The 20,526-nt window shown below is 41.5% G+C and overlaps 2 protein-coding genes and 1 long non-coding RNA gene across 5 annotated transcripts in view; 2 read left to right on the forward strand and 1 right to left on the reverse strand.

Annotated features, from left to right (window-relative positions):
- The window catches only part of trit1 (tRNA isopentenyltransferase 1), a 51,946-nt gene that overhangs the window by 11,578 nt on the left and 19,842 nt on the right, over positions 1–20,526 (forward strand). For 2 of the 3 annotated variants that reach the window (XM_085395359.1, XM_085395361.1), the window contains exon 2: positions 16,348–16,488. The exons of the other annotated variant lie outside the window; for it this stretch is intronic. In XM_085395359.1, coding sequence (XP_085251485.1) covers positions 16,348–16,488 — 141 coding nt within the window. The remainder of the gene's footprint in view (positions 1–16,347; positions 16,489–20,526) is intronic. 3 annotated transcript variants of the gene reach the window in all.
- LOC146644155 (uncharacterized) lies at positions 956–2,890 on the forward strand. The gene is made up of 2 exons (XM_085396728.1): positions 956–1,435; positions 2,324–2,890. Exons 1-2 carry the CDS (start codon positions 1,176–1,178, stop codon positions 2,592–2,594), a joined length of 531 nt encoding a protein of 176 aa, XP_085252854.1. The 5' UTR covers positions 956–1,175; the 3' UTR covers positions 2,595–2,890.
- On the reverse strand, positions 2,931–4,536 carry LOC146644156 (uncharacterized). Its single transcript, XR_014909369.1, has 2 exons — positions 4,030–4,536; positions 2,931–3,195 (listed from the first exon to the last, which is right to left on the reverse strand). It is a non-coding gene; the product is annotated as an uncharacterized LOC146644156 (long non-coding RNA).

Raw genomic sequence — 20,526 nt, forward strand, 5'->3', positions numbered from 1 at the left:
CTGAACCGTGCCATTATCGACAGCTTCCCTCTGACCACGCTGTTGGTTTTTGATCAAAGCTTTCGGTATTTTAGTATTAAATGTTTAGCACGCTGTCGCTTTGCTGTTTGAGCGCTGCAGTGTGATTTAAATCATCATCGTGGGCTCGCTGAAATCGGAGCTCATGAAATACAAACTGCAGCACAAACACAGATTAGATCTGCGTTTGATTTGCAAAAACACTCGTGTGTTACTAAATAACATGTGTTGATCAGACGGTGTCCAATAGAGCAGGGCGATATGGCCAAAAATATTTATCACGATATATATTTGAAAATTTGCGATAACGATATAACTGACGATATAATTGATGCGAGACAAAATACAACTCCACAACATTACTAGCGCAAAAAGACAACCTTCCATTTATTTTCACGTAAACAAGAAGCTGGTTTTTATGTACATTAAAGCTTTATAAAAATGTAACAGTGCAAATGCAAATTCCTTGCTGAAAGTTTAACCCAAAGGCATTTCCAGTAGAAATGGGCTGACATATCCTGAGCATAACCATGTATAATATCCACTGAAGTTAAAAAGAGGTGCTTTGCAACATTAAACTGCAGTGTGCAGTACGCATTTTTCGGACCATAAGGTACACGGGATTGTAAGGCACATTAAGCGAAACAAAGCAGTCAGATAAATCAAACTTTATTAAACTCATTCTTCTTGCTTCCTCCACTTCTGTACCATTGATTAATTAATGTTGAATTCTCTGGCAGCTGAGCTATTCCCATGTTGTTGCAGTATATTAATGACTAACCTCGTATTGTGGATGGATTATCTCAGTTGTTCTCCTGACTGAAGTTTGGTCCGTTTACAGCATCCTGCCATGCGATTGCATTTGTCTCTAACCATGAGGAACCTTCACGTTAACTTTTATAAGTGGAAAAGTGTTACGGTGTGTTCACACCGAACGCGATGGACGCGAATAAAACGCCCCAAACGCCCCTAATTTGACGCGTGTACATTCGCGTCTCAACGCGTGTCCAAGAAAAATCCATCGCGCGTCAAAATATGATATTTTGACGCGCGTGAACCGGAAATGTGGGAGGAATGTGGGAGGGAGTTGTGCCAGACCTGGTTTTGCAAGATGGCAGCTATCGAGCTAGCGCTTGAAGAGAGAGTCTCCCTTCTCTATGTACTGTGGAGAGCAGAGCAGCAGCGTAAAAGACGTTCTCGCCATACCTGGGTCCATCAGGTCCTCCAGAGGCATGAGCAGTTTGGTGAGTTTCACCACTTGCTCCAGGAGCTGCGCCTGGATGACGGCCGATTCCAGCGCTATCACCGTCGGCCAGTTTGAGGACCTGCTTTCCCTCGTCGGTCCCAGCATTGCCCGCCTAGACACCAACTACAGACGCTCAATCCCACCTGCAGAGCGCCTGTCCGTCTGCCTGAGGTTAGTAAAACTATTTAATACGGTAGTCCTTTATTGATATCTGTGCTAATATGCTAATCCATCCAGTTATACACTGCTAACATGGATGTGCTATGCTAACAGTGAATGCTGTCGGTGTTTACTGAAAGCAAACTGTGGTACAAAGACGACTCTTTATAATATTTCTAGTGATACTCAGAAGGTCTCATCAAGTCCCGATTTAATTCGATTTATGCTGTTATCAGTGTTTGAATGATAGCATGGCTGTGGTGTCACATCAATGTATGCGCTCGGTGTTTGCTGATATCAAACTGTAGCATTAGGACCACTGAGTTAACCTTTGTAGTGATACTCACTCCTTTTTATTTAGACCTGGTTTAATTCTGGGATAGTTGAATATTTGTATATAATCCCTGCAGCTGTCAGACTCTATAGCAGGGGTCACAGCCTTTATTAAAACAGAGTTAGATAAAACTGTGAACAGTTTGGTTCATCTCTAGTTACATGGTTCTATCTTGATAAGCTGTCTTATCACAGATTAATTTTTCAAAAATATTAATGATTTAAGCAAGGAAAGGGCTACATGTCAACACACAACTCTTTATTTCTATTAATGTTTTACTTCATTCCTACCTGATTGACATGTTTAGGAATTATGAGTGATTGGCTCACTGTAGTTGTGAAAGTTGCTACCAATCAAATTATGATATGTTAAAGTTAAAACAAAACACAGCTGTTTTAGATATGATCTAATATACATTTTGTAATTATCCTTATAATTACAAAAGGTTTTATGTAAGATTCATGTTTTGTGATTTAAATCTGACATCACAAAAGTATTTTGGAATTTGAATAATGTATTTTGTAACTGCAGCACACATAATACTAATTTTGAACAATTTTGTCCAGGTTCCTTGTCACCGGGGACTCCTTCAGGACCATCGCGTTCAGTTTCAGAGTCGGTGTGTCCACGGTGAGCCAGATCACCCCCCAGGCAGCGACGTCCATCTGGGACTGTCTAGTGGACGACTTCATGGCTGTGCCTTCACCTGGAGACTGGCGCTCCATCACAGAGGGATTCCAGGAGCGCTGGAACTTTCCTCTGTGCTGTGCAGCTCTGGATGGGAAGCACATCCAGACAAAGGCACCCCATATATCATATAGGAGACACACACATTGATATACACTAAATATTCATTTCATTTCTTTTTTGTGGTGCCCAAATTGATGCACCTGCTTGATTTTGTTTAAACAATTATTGCACACTTTCTGTAAATCCAGTAAACTTCTTTTCACTTCTCAAATATCACTGTGTGTGTCTCCTGTATGATATTTAACTGACATTTTTTATTGTAACAACCAACGATTTATACAGGAAAATAATGTCTATTAACAAGGTTGCCCAAACTTCTGCATCCCACTGTATCAGTATATTTTGTCATTAGTATAATATGAAATAAATTCTACATGTGTCAAGTTGTGTGCCAACATTTGCTGTGTAGAACTGAGACATTAGTCATTATAAACATTTATTTAAAATAATATTAAAAGTCTCAAACAGAAAAACATTAAACATAAATATATAAAATATAAGAATTTACAGAGAGACAGGAATAAAAAGGACCAGCTGCTCTCCAGAGCAGGAACAAGGCTGAGGAGGAAATGCTCCATTGGAGACTGGTGTGGCCTCTTCAGGGACTCCAGGATGGCCAGCTCCACCGCCGATGGACCGTCCTGGGACCCGTCCCTCATCTGCCTCGGAGCCGTCCTCCTCTGTGGGCCTGTAAAACAGCACAAAACACAAAGAAATGAGAAGGCTGCTACTAGATTTTAATTTCAACATTGAAAAAAAAAAAACAATAACAGGATATAATCAGATTGGTTGTAGATATTTAGTAAAGGTGATCACAAGGGAATCCCACCGACTAAAAAGGTATCAGTGCTTGCTGTACATATCTGTGGGTGCAGCAGCAGGAGCTCAGGGACTGGGGATGCTCTGCTGCAGAATCAGTTGGTTCTATCAATACAGTATTAAATGTTAACAGGTTGGATATAATAATCGTAGAGTAGACAGTGGTCCCTCATTTATTGCAGGGGTTCTCAGAATAACTAGCCCCTGGTCACAGTTCTCACAATTGATTCTCAAAGTGCAAACCTTTGTAGATTGCAAAACGTAAAAGTATTATTATGCCGCGGTTTGTCTTCATCTGCCCGCCACTTTCGTGCGCCTTTTTCCCTCACGGTGCAGGTGTGTATTTCCGAATGAGGCTCATAGTTATGGGTGTTTTTGTGCTGTTTTTTCTATTGGACGCGATGGTTATCAAAACCAAACGTGATAAATTTGGCAAGCGCAGGAGATTTGTCAATCAGGCTGCAGAATGCAATGCTGTACTGTGCAATAAAAAAATCAGCGAAAAAGCAAAGCAGTGACGGATGAACAGCGGGACCACTGTGTGCTGTTTATTAATAAACAATAAAATATATTCCTAAATGATAACATGCATAAAAGCAGAACGGTATTTGTACGTCAGTGGGAAAATAGCGGTGGCTTGCTAGCTTTTGTGCGGCTTCCCCGGGTCAGTGAAAACTTTCAAAAGAGAAATGAATGAACTTACCAGGTTGCCCGATCTCTTCACATATCTTCCTCCAAGCTCGGTCCTTTTTATTCCTGTCTCGGTACTGAAAGCAGCTGGTGTTGTACAGCTCCGAGTTGTTTGCTACCGCATTGATTAGCCTTCCCCTCCATTGAAGTATGAAAGGCTTTGGCTGGATCTGCCCCTTTGACCTAGGTAACAGCCACGTCACCAGGCTCCTGATTGGTTGTCGCGGCGCGATTTGACGCTGGAGTTCAGATTTTTCCAACTCGAGCGGTAGACGCGAAACGCGCGTATGCACAAAGTGCAACACAAAAACTCACGCGCGTGGTTTTATTCGCGCGTCAAACGCGCCAGACGCGCTACACTGACGCGCGTTTCACGCGTTTTGGCGTTTTCGCGACGCAAATCTGCTTCCGAATTTTCGCGGGACCCGCAATCGCGCGTCATCGCGCCTTTCCATTGACTTTACATGTAAACCTGACGCTCTATTCGCGTCCATCGCGTTCGGTGTGAACACACCGTAAGTGTTCGTCCTCCAGCTTCACTGTTTATGTTATGCTAACATAGCTGTGTCGCTAGCGATCACGTAGCACATCATTATATACCAGCTAGCCCAACTTCAGTAACCCTACAAACGTCACTGCTGTTTAGTTTCCTGTCTTCATTTATGTTGGAAGTGATAGCAGAGCTGTACGTTTGAATTTTTTCAGAAATCTCTCAGTCAGAACATGCTATATCATGCTTAGGTAACTAGCGAAACTAGCGAGCTAACTTCCGCTAGCTTCCTGCTAACTTCTAACTCCGTTAAATGTAATAACTTTTGTTTTCATGGATGCCTGGAAGTTAAACTTTATAGTTACACCTGGTAAAGCAGCAATGCTGATCGTTTTATTAAAGATCAAAGAATTTAGACAGTTTTCAACTCTCAGTGATGCTGCAGTGTTGTTTGACCTGAAGTCAAATATACGGAGTTTGGGACCCAGATTACTCCCAGATTTAAGAGCATCTTAGTCCGACAAACACGACAATAACAACGGCCGCTTGCATGTTCTGCAAAAAAATGTGCTTTGTTGTGTATCTGACAGACAAACACCAAACCAGTTCCACATCATGGAAGTTGCACCATTTTTACAAACCAACAATCGGCCATGTGCGTATGAAAACAAAGGCACTGCGCATGCGCGTTTTACTCCCATTCTATCACGATATTTCATTTTCCTATCGTTGCCTAACATTATACCGGTATTACCGTGAACGGTATAATATGGCCCAGCCCTAGTGTCCAATAGTTTTTTGTTTTTTTTTTTAAGCAACATATGGTATTGATGTGACGAGTTATCATTTTCTTTTTTTGTAAAATGTAACATTTATAAGCCTCTCACTGGGACTATGAGCATGAACGTGCATCACTTAAATGTCATTTAGACTTTTGCGAACTTTAATTATAGCCTAAGGATTATGAGATTACACCAATCAGCCACAACATTAAAATCCACGCCTACCTTGCACAGTAGTGCAGGTCCCCTTAATGTGCCTAGAAGAGATCTGGACTCATGGTAGTACCCTGTGGGTTGTGGGGTGGGGCATGTTGGTCATATTCTTTCAGCCGTTCTTGGACATGTTTTTTTTTTGACTGGACTTTACTTTGTTTTGGAGCCAGGTGCAGAATAAAATACATCTTCTATTACTTAAAACTTCTGTTTAATTGAAAACGGGATGAAAATAACAGATTAAAAGTTTAAACTGAGAAGTTTGACTGCTGTTTGAAAAATATGTGCTTGCTTTGAATTCAGTGGTAGCAACATAGTTCAGAAAATTTGGAACCGGGCAGCAAATTGTTGCAGAAACAGTGCAATGGTTAAAAACTGCTTGTGTCATCTCACAACTAGGATTGGATATGAAAACATACAAATTGCATTATTGGTGTCTTTCAGGCAGTTTGGTAGTTTAGTTGTGACACACACATATGGCGCTGTCAATTAACAGCATTTACCATAAATCCAAAGCACATCCATACAGGGGATGATGATGATTTGAGTGACGAGCTCTTTGCCCTCTACTGCGTCAGGCTTTTGAATTTTATGGTCTGTTATCTCTGGTATGTCTGGCTTTTAAAGGATTTTTTTACATTGAGACTACATCCGGGAAATTTTAAGCAGCGCGTTGTATGGAACAGCTGTGATTGGCACATCATCAGATAGTAATTTAAGGTGCGATTCATATGCTTTTGCTTTGTGGAGTATACAGTTTCTGTATCTGTGGCTCGCATTCACCAGATAAAAGCCGCGGGCCTCTCAACTTGCGCAGCTCCAGTCATTGTTAGTGGGAGATGGACATGCCTTTATAACAGAGACAGCTACAGCATCCTATAAGCAAAAAGTAAGCGTAGCTTTCAGCAACAAATCAGATTGTGGCCACAAGAAGGAAAGGAGAGAGACCGATTTACTTTGGTACATTAACTTATGTCTGTATTTAGCTTCTCCTGATGGAATGCCACAGGTCAAGCCTAACATTAACTGGCATAATGTTAGCTTATGATCCTCTGCTCTTGTTGTTTATTCAGCGCTTGTCTGTTGTTAGGAGACGGGAGGGTCACATGTTTAATGTGCTGACAATATGTAAGTGCAACATTATCTTGATGTTCATGCCCATTTGTTAGAGCCTTAACTTCATTTCAGGAGATGAGGTTTGAGATGAGGAGGAAGAGGATGACGTTTTATCCAGATGCTGGTTGTGCTCTCTCAGGTTTTCACTTCTTTGGTGAAAGATGATAAAACATAGCTATTATCTTTCATATCCAGAATGTGAAGCTGCAGATACAAATTTGTACTATGGTGGTACATAGTGTGTCATACATAGTATGTCATGCCTTTGTGACATACTTTGTATGTGGCCACTCTCTACATAAAACATGATTGGTGGAACAGTGATGTTCATCTCGGCCACTGTATTCAATACAGCAGGCAACATGACAGCTTCCACAAACTGGGGCTCAATCCTGAGTATTTAAATGGATCAATTCTTTATATTTATGAGTAATTACAGAAGCAGGGTTTGATGTCCAGTGCGGCACATTGCTTTTTGATTGCTCTCACTCGCCAGTCAGCAGTCTGGAGTGTTTTCATGTAAGCTTTTTTAGTATTGTTTTATGCTTGCCTCAAACTTTAAGTGAGGTGCTTCCAAAAAAAAGAGAAAAAGAGTGAGCGGAGTCGGGCCATGCTGCACAGTGAAAATTAGACTTGTAACTACCAAGATGAGCTTTATCCATCATTTGCTCCTAAATGGACTCATCTAATTTAGATTAATTCCTGCCACAGAAACAAATTCAGTGGATCCGAGTTGTGCGTTCCCGGGAAATTTGGAAAATGTCTGTATTTTCATTTTTCCGGCAGCTATCATTACAGAGTGAAATTCTGAGAGCACATTATTGAAATGCCAATACTTTACAGTCATTACATCGGTCCAACAGTAGTTTGAAAGGTCTGTTTCATTTCCCTTCACCCTTTTCTTGCTCTTTGTGTGTCTTATTTTGTGTCTCACCGAGTGATTGTGTGTGTTTCTTTATTCTTTCCTCACCCTTCTCTGTTTTCTTTTTGCCCTCTTTCATTTGCCCGTGCGCCTCCCCTTTGCCTTTATGTGGCAGAGGAACAGCTGTCTCGTGCAGGGCATAAGGTTGGCCAGGCAGTCCGGCTGCAGGCTCCGCAGAGCTCGAACACTGAGCTCATTGTCTCACATACAAGCTCGCACACACACTCCCCTGTCCTACTCACACACAAGCCACATGCTCACATCCATTTAAAAGCGAGGCAGGAAGGAGTAGGCAGCTGAACCCACATTAGCTGGGTTTCCATTGAAGTGCATCAGCGTGAATTATGACATCTGAAATTGGAAAAAGCTGAAAGTGAGGAGTGCAATATGTGAAACATTTCATCAGCAACTTCTCAGAAAATGCCCTTTACAGTGTGTGCGGGGTGATCTAACACTGGGATGGTTTGGAGTAAAAATCACAGTGATCTCTTTATAAGTAGCTGTAAAGTGTGCATGTGGTCGTTTCTATGAAGATGCTGGACTTCAGTTTAAAACTCCAAAGAGGATTTTCTGGTGTGGTCTTCAGCTGGTGTGAGATGTGACCAGCATTAGCTGCAGGCAAACAATTTGCTCACCTCAAATCTATCCTTTACCTTTTGTCAGCCTTTTGTTTCTCTAACAGCGGCCTCTTCTTTTCTCTCTCCAAGCCAGCTGAGAAAGGAATTTTTTTTCTCCCCACATCATTTCAGATGCTTTCTTAAAGAAGGCGCCCGATTGTGCTAGTCACCCAATCTCAATTTTATTGTGACATCTTCTTCCAGTTTCCTCCAGAAGACGTGTAAACACGATTAGGCGTGTTGATTTTTATCTTTGATTCCTTTATGACTCTGAGCTTGAGCATCGCTCCAATTTGTAGTTCATTTCCACCGCCTCGACTGGAAGTCTTAATTTATTTCTGATTTTATTTCCTCTCATTTGCAGATCCCCCTCAAATTGTTTTTCCTTCTGTTCATATCTTCCATTCAAGCAGTTCTTTTCTCTTTTTTCTTGTTTACACTTCTACACGTCTGCCAGCTCTTGCTCTCTGGGTGTCTTTGTCCTCTTTAAGGCGAAATTAGAATCATCACCTGCTTTTGAATGAATGAATGGCACAAACTCACTTCATACATACATATATATTCATTCATATATATCTATATATATATATATATATATATTAGGGGTGCAACGATACACAAAATTCACGGTTTGGTTCGGTTCGATACTTTGGTGTCACAGCTCGATATTTTTTCGATACAAAAAATGTTCATGCTTTTTTAATTTGTCATTTATTAAAATTATAAATATATATTTTAACTCAAAAGTACAGTTTTTAAATTTAGTGTTGCTGAAACAAAGTAATAAAAAAATAAATCTATCTGATCGAGAAATCACTCATCTTTGGAAAAGAGAGTTTATTACAGAGAAATGGCTCTTTCCAAAATAAAAGCTATACTATACGCTTCTTCTGGGCTATATTCTCAGCAGCATATTAAACATATCAGGTCCCCATAAGGAGAATCATGTGCTAACGGCTGTCTAAATGACTCGGGTAAAGTTTGTAGCATGCATGCTTGTTGTTTTTGTCTGCTTCCACTTGTCTTTGCACTAGGATGATGTTGGCAATGTGCAGCCATATTCATTTTGTTCCCACTAGTGCTGTCAGCGTTAATCTGAAATGACGTTAACGCCACAACACGGCAAATCTCCGTTAACGAGCTACCGCCGATCGCCCCGTGCGTGGGGCTGGACGGCCAACACGTTAACGAGCTAACTGCGCTAACGCAGTAGTTCCCACCCATGTAATTGAGCATTGCGTGGCACATCCAACATACTGTTTTACCTTTGTCCATGACGCGCTTACCTTCAGGGTCATACTTCACATGAAGACCAAAATAGTTCCAAAGGCCAGATCTGAATGAGGGTGGGGGAGGTTCAATTTGCCATGTTGCAACGAGCTTAACTTCTGTCTTGCTAGCTTGGGCTGCGCTCAGTGGATCTGCACTCACAGTGCAGCCTAGGCGGAGTAGTCGAACGCAGATCCACTGAGCGCTCAACACAGACAGCATCGTCAGAATAAAAGTTGATAAAATAAATTAAACTTTGTATTGTATTGTGATGTTAGTTAAAGCAGGGGGGGATGCTAAATTGACCATACAGAGCTGTTTCAAAGTTGTCTTTGGTTTTTTCACCATGTGACTAACAAAGTTGTGTTAATATGCTAGGTGGGGTGGCTCAAAATGAGACACACAGCCATCCCTGTATGTCTTTCTCTATAATTCTATCTACTATACACACAGAGAAATACCAGCTGTCTCTCTGAGCATCTATCAGTCTTTCTTTCACCATTCATGCTGCCATCCTTCTAACCATCATCCTGTCTCCTCTCGGTACAATCTGTGTGAGAGTGTCTGTCAGAGACAGAGCAGGAAGGCTGCTGGTAGATAATGTGTGCAAATTTGTGAGGGAGCATCCTGTTCTCTGTAACAAGTACACAGCGCTGTTCTGTCTCCTCTTCTGCCCGTTCATCTCCTTTCATCTCTCTAAAGCTGTTGTCCTTCCAAAAAAAGAGAAACCCCTTTAAATCTTCATCCTCCTTGATTTGCTCTTCATATCCTTCATCCATCTATCCATCCATCCTTCCATCCGTTCTTGCATCCAACTCTCGCTTGGCTGAGGGTGGTGTCGTGCAGAGAAGCCGTAAATAATTTATCTGCCTTGGTTGTTCTGCCCTGCACTGCTCCCCTCTTTTGGATGAAGAACATTTTGAGAGGTACACGCAATCCACACAGGCTCTGACAGAGGATTTGATCAATAGCCTGCACAGCTCTATTGATTAACACGTGTAGTGTATGTCAAATTATAAACAGTTGTATTTTGTTGCTGACTTTGAATGCTACAGGAATACAAAAAGATGCTTAGTAGCAATGTCAGGCAGGTTTCAAGAGGATGTGGGCAAGGCGTGCACCACAAAATACTTCCTAAAAAGAAAAACAACTTTGAGATATTACAAAACAGCAATCTTTGGTTTGTGCTGACTTAATCATTCTGAGCTTAATCTGACTGGGTGAAAATCACAATATAAGACGAGTAGATTTGGAATATTTTACCCCAAATTAATGCAGAACGATTGGAAGCAGCATCATGCAATAAGCTAGTTATTGAGACACGCTCATGAATACAGCTTACAGATGCAGTTAAATGGAAACAGAAACAGCCCCAAAACTCTAAAAATTGCAAAGGTAAGGAAGTTAGAATGTAGTTGTTTCACTTCTTTATTTCTACCTTATTTAATGAGTGTGTCCAGTTACAAGAACTCGAGAACATTTGTAATGTGTAGGGTTTTTTGTTTTTTTTAACTTGTTTACACTTTGCCTGATTCTTGCTTGGTTCCCTCTGGTGGGCAAACTGTGGCGTGCCAACACTCAAAACTTGGATTGGGGGTGTTTCTCCCATCTCTTCTTTACTTTTTAAATTTTGGTTTATCGGTTGTTATAAATCCAGACACTGATACATCGGAAAACGGCTAATATGTATTTGGGGCGACCGTGGCTCAGGGGGGGTTGGGAATCGCATCTGTAACCGGAAGGTCGCCGGTTCGATCCCTGGGCTCTCTGTCCTGGTCGTCGTACTGGTGTTGGCCAGAGGGGCCGATGGCGCGATATGGCAGCCTCGCTTCTGTCAGTCTGCCCCAGGGCAGCTGTGGCTACAACTGTAGCTGCCTCCACCAGTGTGTGATTGTGAGAGTGAATGAATAGTGGTATTGTAAAGCGCTTTGGGTGCCTTGAAAAGCGCTATATAAATCCAATCCATTATTATTATTATTATTATTATTATTATTATTATTATTATTATTATTATTATTATTATTATTATCATTATTATAATATTGTCTCACCAATAAATCGGTGTGGTTATCAGGAAGGAATAGCTTTGGGGAAAAATGGTATTCCGACCCTATAGCAGATTTCCAAAGACTTTAAGATGTGGTTGCCTAACACACATTGGAGATGTTCAGATACTCAGAGTTGGCTTTGCCTTTACGTTGCCACACGTTGGTATACCAGTAGTGGTGTATATGTCTGCTGATGATGAACAGTACATATATGGCAAACAAGCTTTCACGTAAGACAGAGGCAGTGGTGGCTAATATCATTCCTCCCACACGCCATCACCACTTTATCATATAAATACAGCCCTGAGGCCACGTTCTGCACAGCATCTGTGTGTAGTCTACTGTCATCTATTCAGAGTATGTGATTGTAGCTCAGAAAGTGAATCCCCCTGAAGATGCCAGGAAAACTTTGTGAAACCCTTTCAAGTCAAAAATTACCAGTGGACCTAAATCCTGTCCACATAAAACCAGAAGGCTGAGTTCAAAAAATATATATATAAATAAAATCTTGGTGAAACACACTATTATTCAGTATTTCAGCATAGGAAAATGCAGCCTTTAATCAAAGCAGACAGCCAGCTATTAAGACTAAAGCACCCTCCCAAATGGACACACAAGTGTTATTTGTTTAGCATGAATGGACAAATGGATAAAGTCACTCTTTACGTTCACTTGGGAGCAGTTTTTTCCTGCCGTGAAAAATGATGAACGTTACAAAACCAAAGATTCGCTGTTGAACGAGTCGGAGTAGTAAGAAAAAGAGAAAAGAGAAGAAAAGATGAGACAGCTCAGAAGTATAGGAAACTTATGTGAAAAGTCAATGTATCTTTCAAGAGTTCATCAATCATCCATACACCAGCCTATGCATTCTTTATTCCTTTTTCTTCTCTTTCCCCTCTGCTTTAGAGGGAATATCTGCCCTGATCACCCCAAGTTTACCTTCCAGTGGCAGTCAAGGAGTACTCTTTGTCCCACCAAGCACTCCTGAATGCAATTTGTGGTCCATCTGCGTTCAGGTTTTTGTTGGGACAGCGTGCAGAAAGGGGGTTTTCACCCTCCACAAACGTGCTACCGTGTAGTCGTCCAAAATTCCAACCACATGTTGTTGGATGCAGATGGCCTATGCATTGGTTGAATGCTGGTTGTGTGATAAGTAGGTCGTAATAAAGAAGGGGCGTGCCAGCGGCATTCATCGGGGACCAGAGAAGCATTAAAAAAATCATCAAATATCAAAAATGAAAAGCAAAAACAGTGGCCGCAGTAGACGCTTTATTGTTTTTGACATTCGGTTTAACTTTAGCTGTTTGTAAGCTAGACCGGTTGTCAGATGTTTTTGCCACTGCCCCAATCTGACAACAAATACTCGCTGCAGGTAGATGCCGAATGCCTTCCCCGTAATTCTACTCAAGCGTAAAGGAGGTCATGTACGCCCACTGTGAATGACCATCATTCAACAGAGATTGTCGAGCACCAGCTATCACCCACCTATAGCGCAGTCTTGAGATTCCTTTCCAGGTGCATGAAGATAATGGTGGGGTGTGTGATGGTGAGGTTGGGCAGCGTTAGCGTTTAACACCTTGGCCCCCAGGACGACCTCCAAGGAGACAACCACACTAGGGGTTAAGTACCTGGGACTTCAGGTTCCATCAGTTGTTTTGGAGCTCAAGAAACTCCTTGGATAATAAGAGGTTAAACATCTTCTCTAACCTGAAGGTTGCTCTTTTCAAGGACTCAGACTACCATGACCTAGATGACTGAGAACCTAAATGGACATTAGCTCAATTGAAAACCCATTAAAATGACATTTTTAACTGTGTCTGGGCTTGCAGCACAGTCAGCCAGGACAGGACAAATTTCCTTCACTTAAAGTAATTCCCCAAGAAAACTTTAAAATGTTAAATACTATTAGACCTGACAACTCTCTAACGAACAGCAAACCAAACTGCATCATTCAGGAGCTCCAACTCTGCTGAACGATAAATATCATGAGTTACTTTTCTTTCAGGGCATTTTATGACTTGATCCGGTTGTAATGATCTCTTGATCTTTTGTCTCTTTTTTGTGTCTGATTATTACCGAGCTTAATGATACACTCCAATTTCCCTCCCACTTGTGCAATGGATGAATTCAAGTTTCTTTGTTTCCTTATTCTGTGATCCAGAAAATATTAGATATTATGTCATCAAATGACTTCTGTAACTGAACTGTAATTGCAAATGGGGGGAAATAATTGGTTTGTACAAACACATGTGAAGGTGAACATATTCAGTGCAAATTAAAAACATCTCAGTTCATGTAAAAAGTAACTGCAGATGGAGTGCACATGAACACCGAAAGGGAGCGCATCAGCTTTTGATGTGTGTGATCATCTCAGACATTTTAATGCTGGAGAAAACGACTTTGAAGTTTAAAAGGCTGAACACAGCTTCTAACAAGAGAAGCCTAGCAAGAAATGTGCTCTGTATCCCAAGATATCCCTTTCTAAAACTCTCAACTCTGTTCGAGTGTGAAAATCATGACGGACAACTGTGTGACACCCAGCTGTCACATTCCAAGAGGGAGCTCCATCGCTGGGTGATGTAAAGCTGACGGGAGATGCGTGTCATAATTTGCAGGGATGGCCAGAGCAATTTGACATGGAAGACGGACAGCACTCATCCTTCCTTTCCCTTAATAGCTCTGTGACCAGCTTCTGACATTGAAAGACACACGCACAGTCTCATACTAGCCCAGATTTCAATCCCCGACCCTATTTGTTTTATAGAAGCTATTTTTGCTGTGTTGCCCTGGGTTTTATAATTTCTCAGATTGAGAACATTCAATAAACATGCGGTCTTACAGCACATAATATAGCCTGAAATACTGTTTTCAGCATGCTCTATGTAACTTTTACATAACACACCCTTTTATTGTAAATGTCTGACTAGATTGTAAAGTAACTTTAAAAAAAAGAGAAACCTTTCCAGACTCTCACTGTGACTTCTGACACCCTGTGGACTAATTTCTGTGGGAGAGACTTTGGCTGTGGTGATGTGGTGCTTTTCAGTGCTTTGCCTCATTGCCTTTCTCCTGCTCCTTAAGTCAGCTGTGACCAATGCTAGCAAATGTTAGCTTTGAAATGGAGTCCACTAATTACCAACTGGTACCCAATGCAGACCATAACACAAACTCCAAATTAGGAGAAGACCCCCCCCACCAAACACTTATGCGTCATGTACTATTTTGCTAATTATGTTAGCGGGCAAGCAGGCTAAAGTTAGCCAGCTAGTTGCTGCATTGGTTATCAAGCAATTTCTTAGCATTAGGAGTTATTACCTAGGGTTTTTAAACATAATACTACTCTGTAATTACGTGAAACTATTCGACCATATTCAAAAATAGTCTTTCACCCCAAGCTACCCTCAAATGTCTTTTTTGCACTAGGTCAGATATAAAATCAGAGTTACATTTATTGCTCAACAAGGATGCTGTCAGCTGGCTAGCTGTAACTTAGCTAGACAGCAAGTATCTGAAATGGGTACCTTCATGAAGAACAAAAGTATGTTTTCTATCTAATGAATGTAGAAAAGTTTGTCTTTTTATAGAGTCGTTGTCTCCAACAATGAAAGCAAACTTGGTAGCAAAGTGGTTTACAGCAGCGGTCCCCAACCTTTTTTTGCACCACGGACCAGTTTATGTCCAACAATATTTTCACAGACCGGCCTTTAGGGTGTCGCTGATAAATACAACAAAATAAAACCAGTACCGGTACCCAAAAAAAGAAGCTTTATTCATAGGGGCAATCGTGGCTCAAGAGTTGGGAGTTCGCCTTGTAATCGGAAGGTTGCCAGTTCGAGCCCTGGCTTGGACAGTCTCGGTCGTTGTGTCCTTGGGCAAGACACTTCACCCGTTGCCTACTGGTGGTGGTCAGAGGGCCCGGTGGCGCCAGTGTCCGGCAGCCTCGCCTCTGTCAGTGCGCCCCAGGGTGGCTGTGGCTACAATGTAGCTTGCCATCACCAGTGTGTGAATGTGTGTGTGAATGGGTGGATGACTGGATGTGTAAAGCGCTTTGGGGTCCTTAGGCACTAGTAAAGCACTATATAAATACAGGCCATTTACCATTTACCATAACGCACGAAAAGACCCAGAGAAACAGAGTTAACGATAAAAACAATAAAAAATAATGATATAAACAGATAAAACCCCGTAAACCCTACATTTCACACCCGAGCCTCAACTCTCGTGGCCCAGTACCAAATGACTCATTGACTGGTACCGGTCCATGGCCCGGGGGTTGGGGACTGCTGGTATACAGTGCTTTGTTTTGGTCGCAGGCAGATTACCCTATTTGATCGTAGTTTCCATGGGGGATTACTTGTCTGCAAACGGAGACTGTTCCCTTCAGAGTACAAGGTTGTTCCTTTTGAATGACTTTGGCTGCATTCTCAGTTTCCAGTTTGTGTTGCACTTTTTCAAGCTTTACTGAGGGTAGGTTAGTAGTCAGTGTTTGTGGAGATGTTGGTGTCTTACATGCAAACTGCAGGTGATCGCAGCAGTCTGATAGTAACTAAAGCTATCGCAAGGAGGTTTTTGGTACAACCTATTTCACCTAAGAACCTCCAGCAACCACCAGCCAACTGGTCAGGGAACACACATTTTTCCCTCAAGACCGGTGGTTGTATGTGCATGAGCAATGTGCACATGACGCTAAACAAGAAACCTCAATCATGCTAATTATGTTGCAGAACTAATTATCTTCCAGGAATTTTAACTTCCCCTTTTGAATTATCCTGTAATAGCTCCTGTAATGGTTTTTGTAATGGCTAATTATTTATATTTTTATTTTATGTGGTAGTTTTTCCTGCCTGTTGATTCCTTTCTTTGTGTGCCTTCAGGTGTACCAGGGCCTGGACATTGTCACTAATAAGGTGACAGCTGAGGAGCGCAACCAATGCACACATCACATGATCGGCTTTGTGGACCCATTAGTGAGCACCTACACGGTGGTAGACTTCAGGAACAAAGCGGTGGCACTGATATCCTTTTTGGAGCCATGTGAAAGCATGGGAGCAGTGTTTTCCATAACACCTCTTACCGCATGTTACAACAATGCCCCACCCCAATTATCAAGTACCGGTAGTAACTGCAGAGAAAGAACTGATTTCACTCTTAGTAATTGATTTTTGTAAGTGTGCACGCATCCTTGTTTTGTCATTGTGTCTTGCTGCAGATGTTGCAGTGAAGATGAAAAGCGAGAGATCTCTAGAGACTGTATTTATAGAGGAGTCTCTGTGGTAAATCTACACACGGTCTGGGCAGTCACACCCTCCTGCAGACACTGGCCGTCACACAGATGTGGAGAGAGGAGGCGATAACTAGAGAGAGGGTATTAATAGATCAGGATGGGGTGCACGCACACACACAGACACTCGCTTTTCTCTCTCTCACCCTCACCAGCGCAGCGAGGGGATGCGGTAGCTCCAAGAATAGGCTCAGTGCACCGCGAGCCTGCTGGTGGGAAAGAGGGAGAAACGGGAAGAGATGAATACAGATTAGTAGAGCTGGAGGATTTTAACTGAAAATCAGGAAAAAGAGGAAGGAGTGTGCAAGATGGTTAAGACGCCTAATGGGTGTAATGACTCTTCATCAGCCATCAAGCCTTCTCTCTACATGCCGTTCACATAAACTCTCTCCTTCTGGACCTCCTCCTCTGTGGCTCTGTTTGCTCAGTTTTCCATCCCTCTTTCTGTTTTCTCCTCCCTTAATTTTCCTCGCTGTTTGCCGGCAGTCGCCCTCACTCCTCTGCAAGTGATGAGTGACGATGGCTGATGGGCCTTTATCTTGTTTGGTCGGGTATTTATTTAATCATCCCAGAGTGGAGAAAGTAGGCGACCAGAGGGAGGGAGGAGGGGAGAGAAGGCAAGGTGCAAGATGAGAGAAGATGCGACAGAAAAAGAGGGAGAAGGAATAAGGTGTGGCACACAGGCTCTGTCTGTGTGACCTGCAGGTTTTTTTGAAAGGGGACCTGTTATGCTTTTCTATTTTACAATTACAATTACAAAAGAGGTGGGACGAATTTAAATAAAAACAGAATGCAATGATCCTCTTCGCCTCAGTCCATTTTAAACAAGCTTTGCCCCAAAGAAGATGATGATGGTGCAGGATCATGTTCACATGCGGTTTCTTCTTTGCACGATGGAGCTTTAACCTGCAGTTGTGGATAGCACAGTGAGCTGTGTTCACAGTGACAGTGAGTCACTGAGCCTATGCAGTGATTTCCAGGACAGATTCATGCCGATTTTTTTTTACGCAGCATCACCTGAAGGCCTGCAGATCACAGGCATCCAATGTATTTATTTATTTAGTTAGTTTGGCCTTGACCCTTGCTCACAGAGACTTCTCCAGATTCTCATAATGTTTTGATGATTTTGTGCAAGGTAAATGAGATATACAATGTCACAATTTTACATTGAGGATTATTATTCTGAAATTATTCCACAATTTGTAAATAATCTTGTTACTTCTGCCTCTCTAAAACAGTCATTTTACACCCAATCATGTTACGGACCTGTTGCCAATTAACCTCTTACGTTCCAAAGTATTCCTCCAGCCTTTTGTTGCCCAAGTGGTGGAAATTAAAGGAGACACTATAATTCTGATTAAGCTGAACTAAATTGCTAATATTAAGTTTACACCTCTGACATTTGTTTCAAAGCTGTCTACTTTTTGGTCTTTCAAAAGTTTCAGGTTGCCCAGGTGGAAGCATTTCTATTGCTTATATTTTCTCCACAACAGTCTGAAATACATTCGGCAGACCATAAATAGTCTTAAGCCGGGGGTCAGGAGGTGTAATGGGTCATGACATGAGAGGCCTACTGGGGTAAGAAAGACCAGAATCAAAGTTCTGCAACACAGATTTTAAATTCTTTCCGAGACATAACCATATTTTTTGCTTTTTTTTTTTTCCTTATTGGAAAGCTCCACATCTTTAGGCTGAGGACATTTATTCAAATGACACAGTACAAGAAGTTTAAAGCTGACATAGCCAGATTTCACACTCCAGATGTCAGGAGAATCGTCCAGGCCTGGAGCGTGCAGGAGACAGGAAACCTGAGCCCAGTTGCTTTCTCTGAATTTACTGGACTATTACCTGCACTGTTCCTTCATGGGGGCAATTGGACATCAAATTGGGCACGACCTTTGTACTCAGGAGCTGGCTGATTTAAGAGTATTTTGTGTTGAGCTAAGACACCAGATTGTTTGATTCTCACATAAACCTCCTCTGAATAATGGCTACAAATGTTCAGAGTCAAAATAGCAACATAGATACAAGTCAGGTTTTTATTCAGATTTGTTGTCAATATTAACCATAAAAATCAGTGCTGTCAATAGATTAAAAAAAATTAACTACTATCGCACAATTTTCTGTAATTAATCGCAATTATTTGATCAATAGCCTGACTGCAATTACATTTTTTCAACTTTATATTTAAGCTTGTAACTGACATTTATGCAATATAATGAAGTAAATGCAGAAACAACACAGAGGATGTATGCTTAAATTCAAAGAGAATTTCAATAGTTTTCTTCAGTCTTTTAGCACAGGTTCTCTCCTCTGAAATACAACTTTTTAGAAAGTTTAAGTATTCACTAATATATAATATATATTAGTGCTCTCAAACAATTAAAATGTTTAATCAAATTCATCACAGGGTTACTGTGGATTAATTTTGATTAATCACGATTAAATATCATTCATTTTTATTCTACATTAATCATTTTGCATGAGCAAACAGACTGGAGAAAAAAGGGAAAATATACGCACTTAACATGAATGTTCAAGATTTTCAATAAACATGTTAACAAAAAACTCTGTAGACATTTATCCTCTCTCTCCGTCACTCTTGGAGAGGCACTTCATGTCCTTGAAACAAGGAACCAAATCTATGTAAAGCTCGTGTTCTCAACTACATTAACAGGTCTGCAGTTTGGTGCAATCCACTTGGTAACTGTGTCAGTCAATATGTCCGAGGTAGACTAATGAGCCCCCGAAGCTCCGTGAGTGGTTTGTCGCAAGCTGGGTGACACGTTAGCCAAAGTGCTAGCAGCATCCCCGACTAACGTGTGCTTCGCGTTAATGTGATATTTTAAGCTGGAAGTGTTCGGTAAAAAGAAAATTCCTTCTTGCACAATGTGCATAATACTTTATGTCGGTCGACTGTTCCGTCTTGTTAGTCTGTTAATACTCAAATTTCCCATCGAGGGGGCCAGTGTGCGTTTATCATCTACCAGACCCTGTGCACGAGAAAATGCTAATTTCCTGGTTTGAGACCGGATGTGGGGTTGTGCATTTCCGGTAGCTTTACTTTGCAGTCAATCGCTACTGCGAAGATTTACTCCAAAATCATGTCCAAAACTCGAAAACAGAAAGATTGCGTTAAGTTACAAAGAGCAGAAGGTGGGAACACTCACTGCTGTTGTGTCATGAAAAAAATCTAATGATCAATTTTGACGTTTAAAGAGTTTAGATCGATCAGTTGATTACGTCACTCAACACAAGCAGAACTGCATTACTGCAGCAGAAGACACATCGTCCACATTCAGAAGCACATCTCTGTATAGTGACTGGTCTTATGATTTAAACAGGCAAATGTTCAGCATTCAAACTACAGGTGAAGAATAGTCAAACCAGATGTTTCCCGTTAAGTCGATATCAGCTAGTCAAGTACACACCTACACAACATGTTAACAAACCGTGAAAAAAAGCCACACAAAAAATGAATCATTGCTGGTAAGGGTTTCTATACATTAGTATTTACGAAGGGTATGTTGTGACTTACCTTCAAAATTACAGTGGTCCCTCGCTATAATGCGGTTCACCTTTCACCTCGCTGTTTCGCGTTTTTTTTTTAGTGCAAGTTTGCATGCTTATTTTTTTTTTATGTCACATTGTGTCCTGTGTCCTGATCGCTGCAGACAATCTCCTCCGTGACGTCTCTCCTGTACAGTACAGAATCGCTGCATCGATCGCTAGCAGTGTGACTCTGAAGTGCAGTGCTGTATGTCCACGATGT

The sequence above is a fragment of the Rhamphochromis longiceps genome, linkage group LG22 (assembly GCF_057381845.1).
Source record: "Rhamphochromis longiceps isolate RC_006_pf linkage group LG22, R_longiceps_female_GT1.1, whole genome shotgun sequence".
Taxonomy (NCBI): Eukaryota; Metazoa; Chordata; class Actinopteri; order Cichliformes; family Cichlidae; genus Rhamphochromis; species Rhamphochromis longiceps.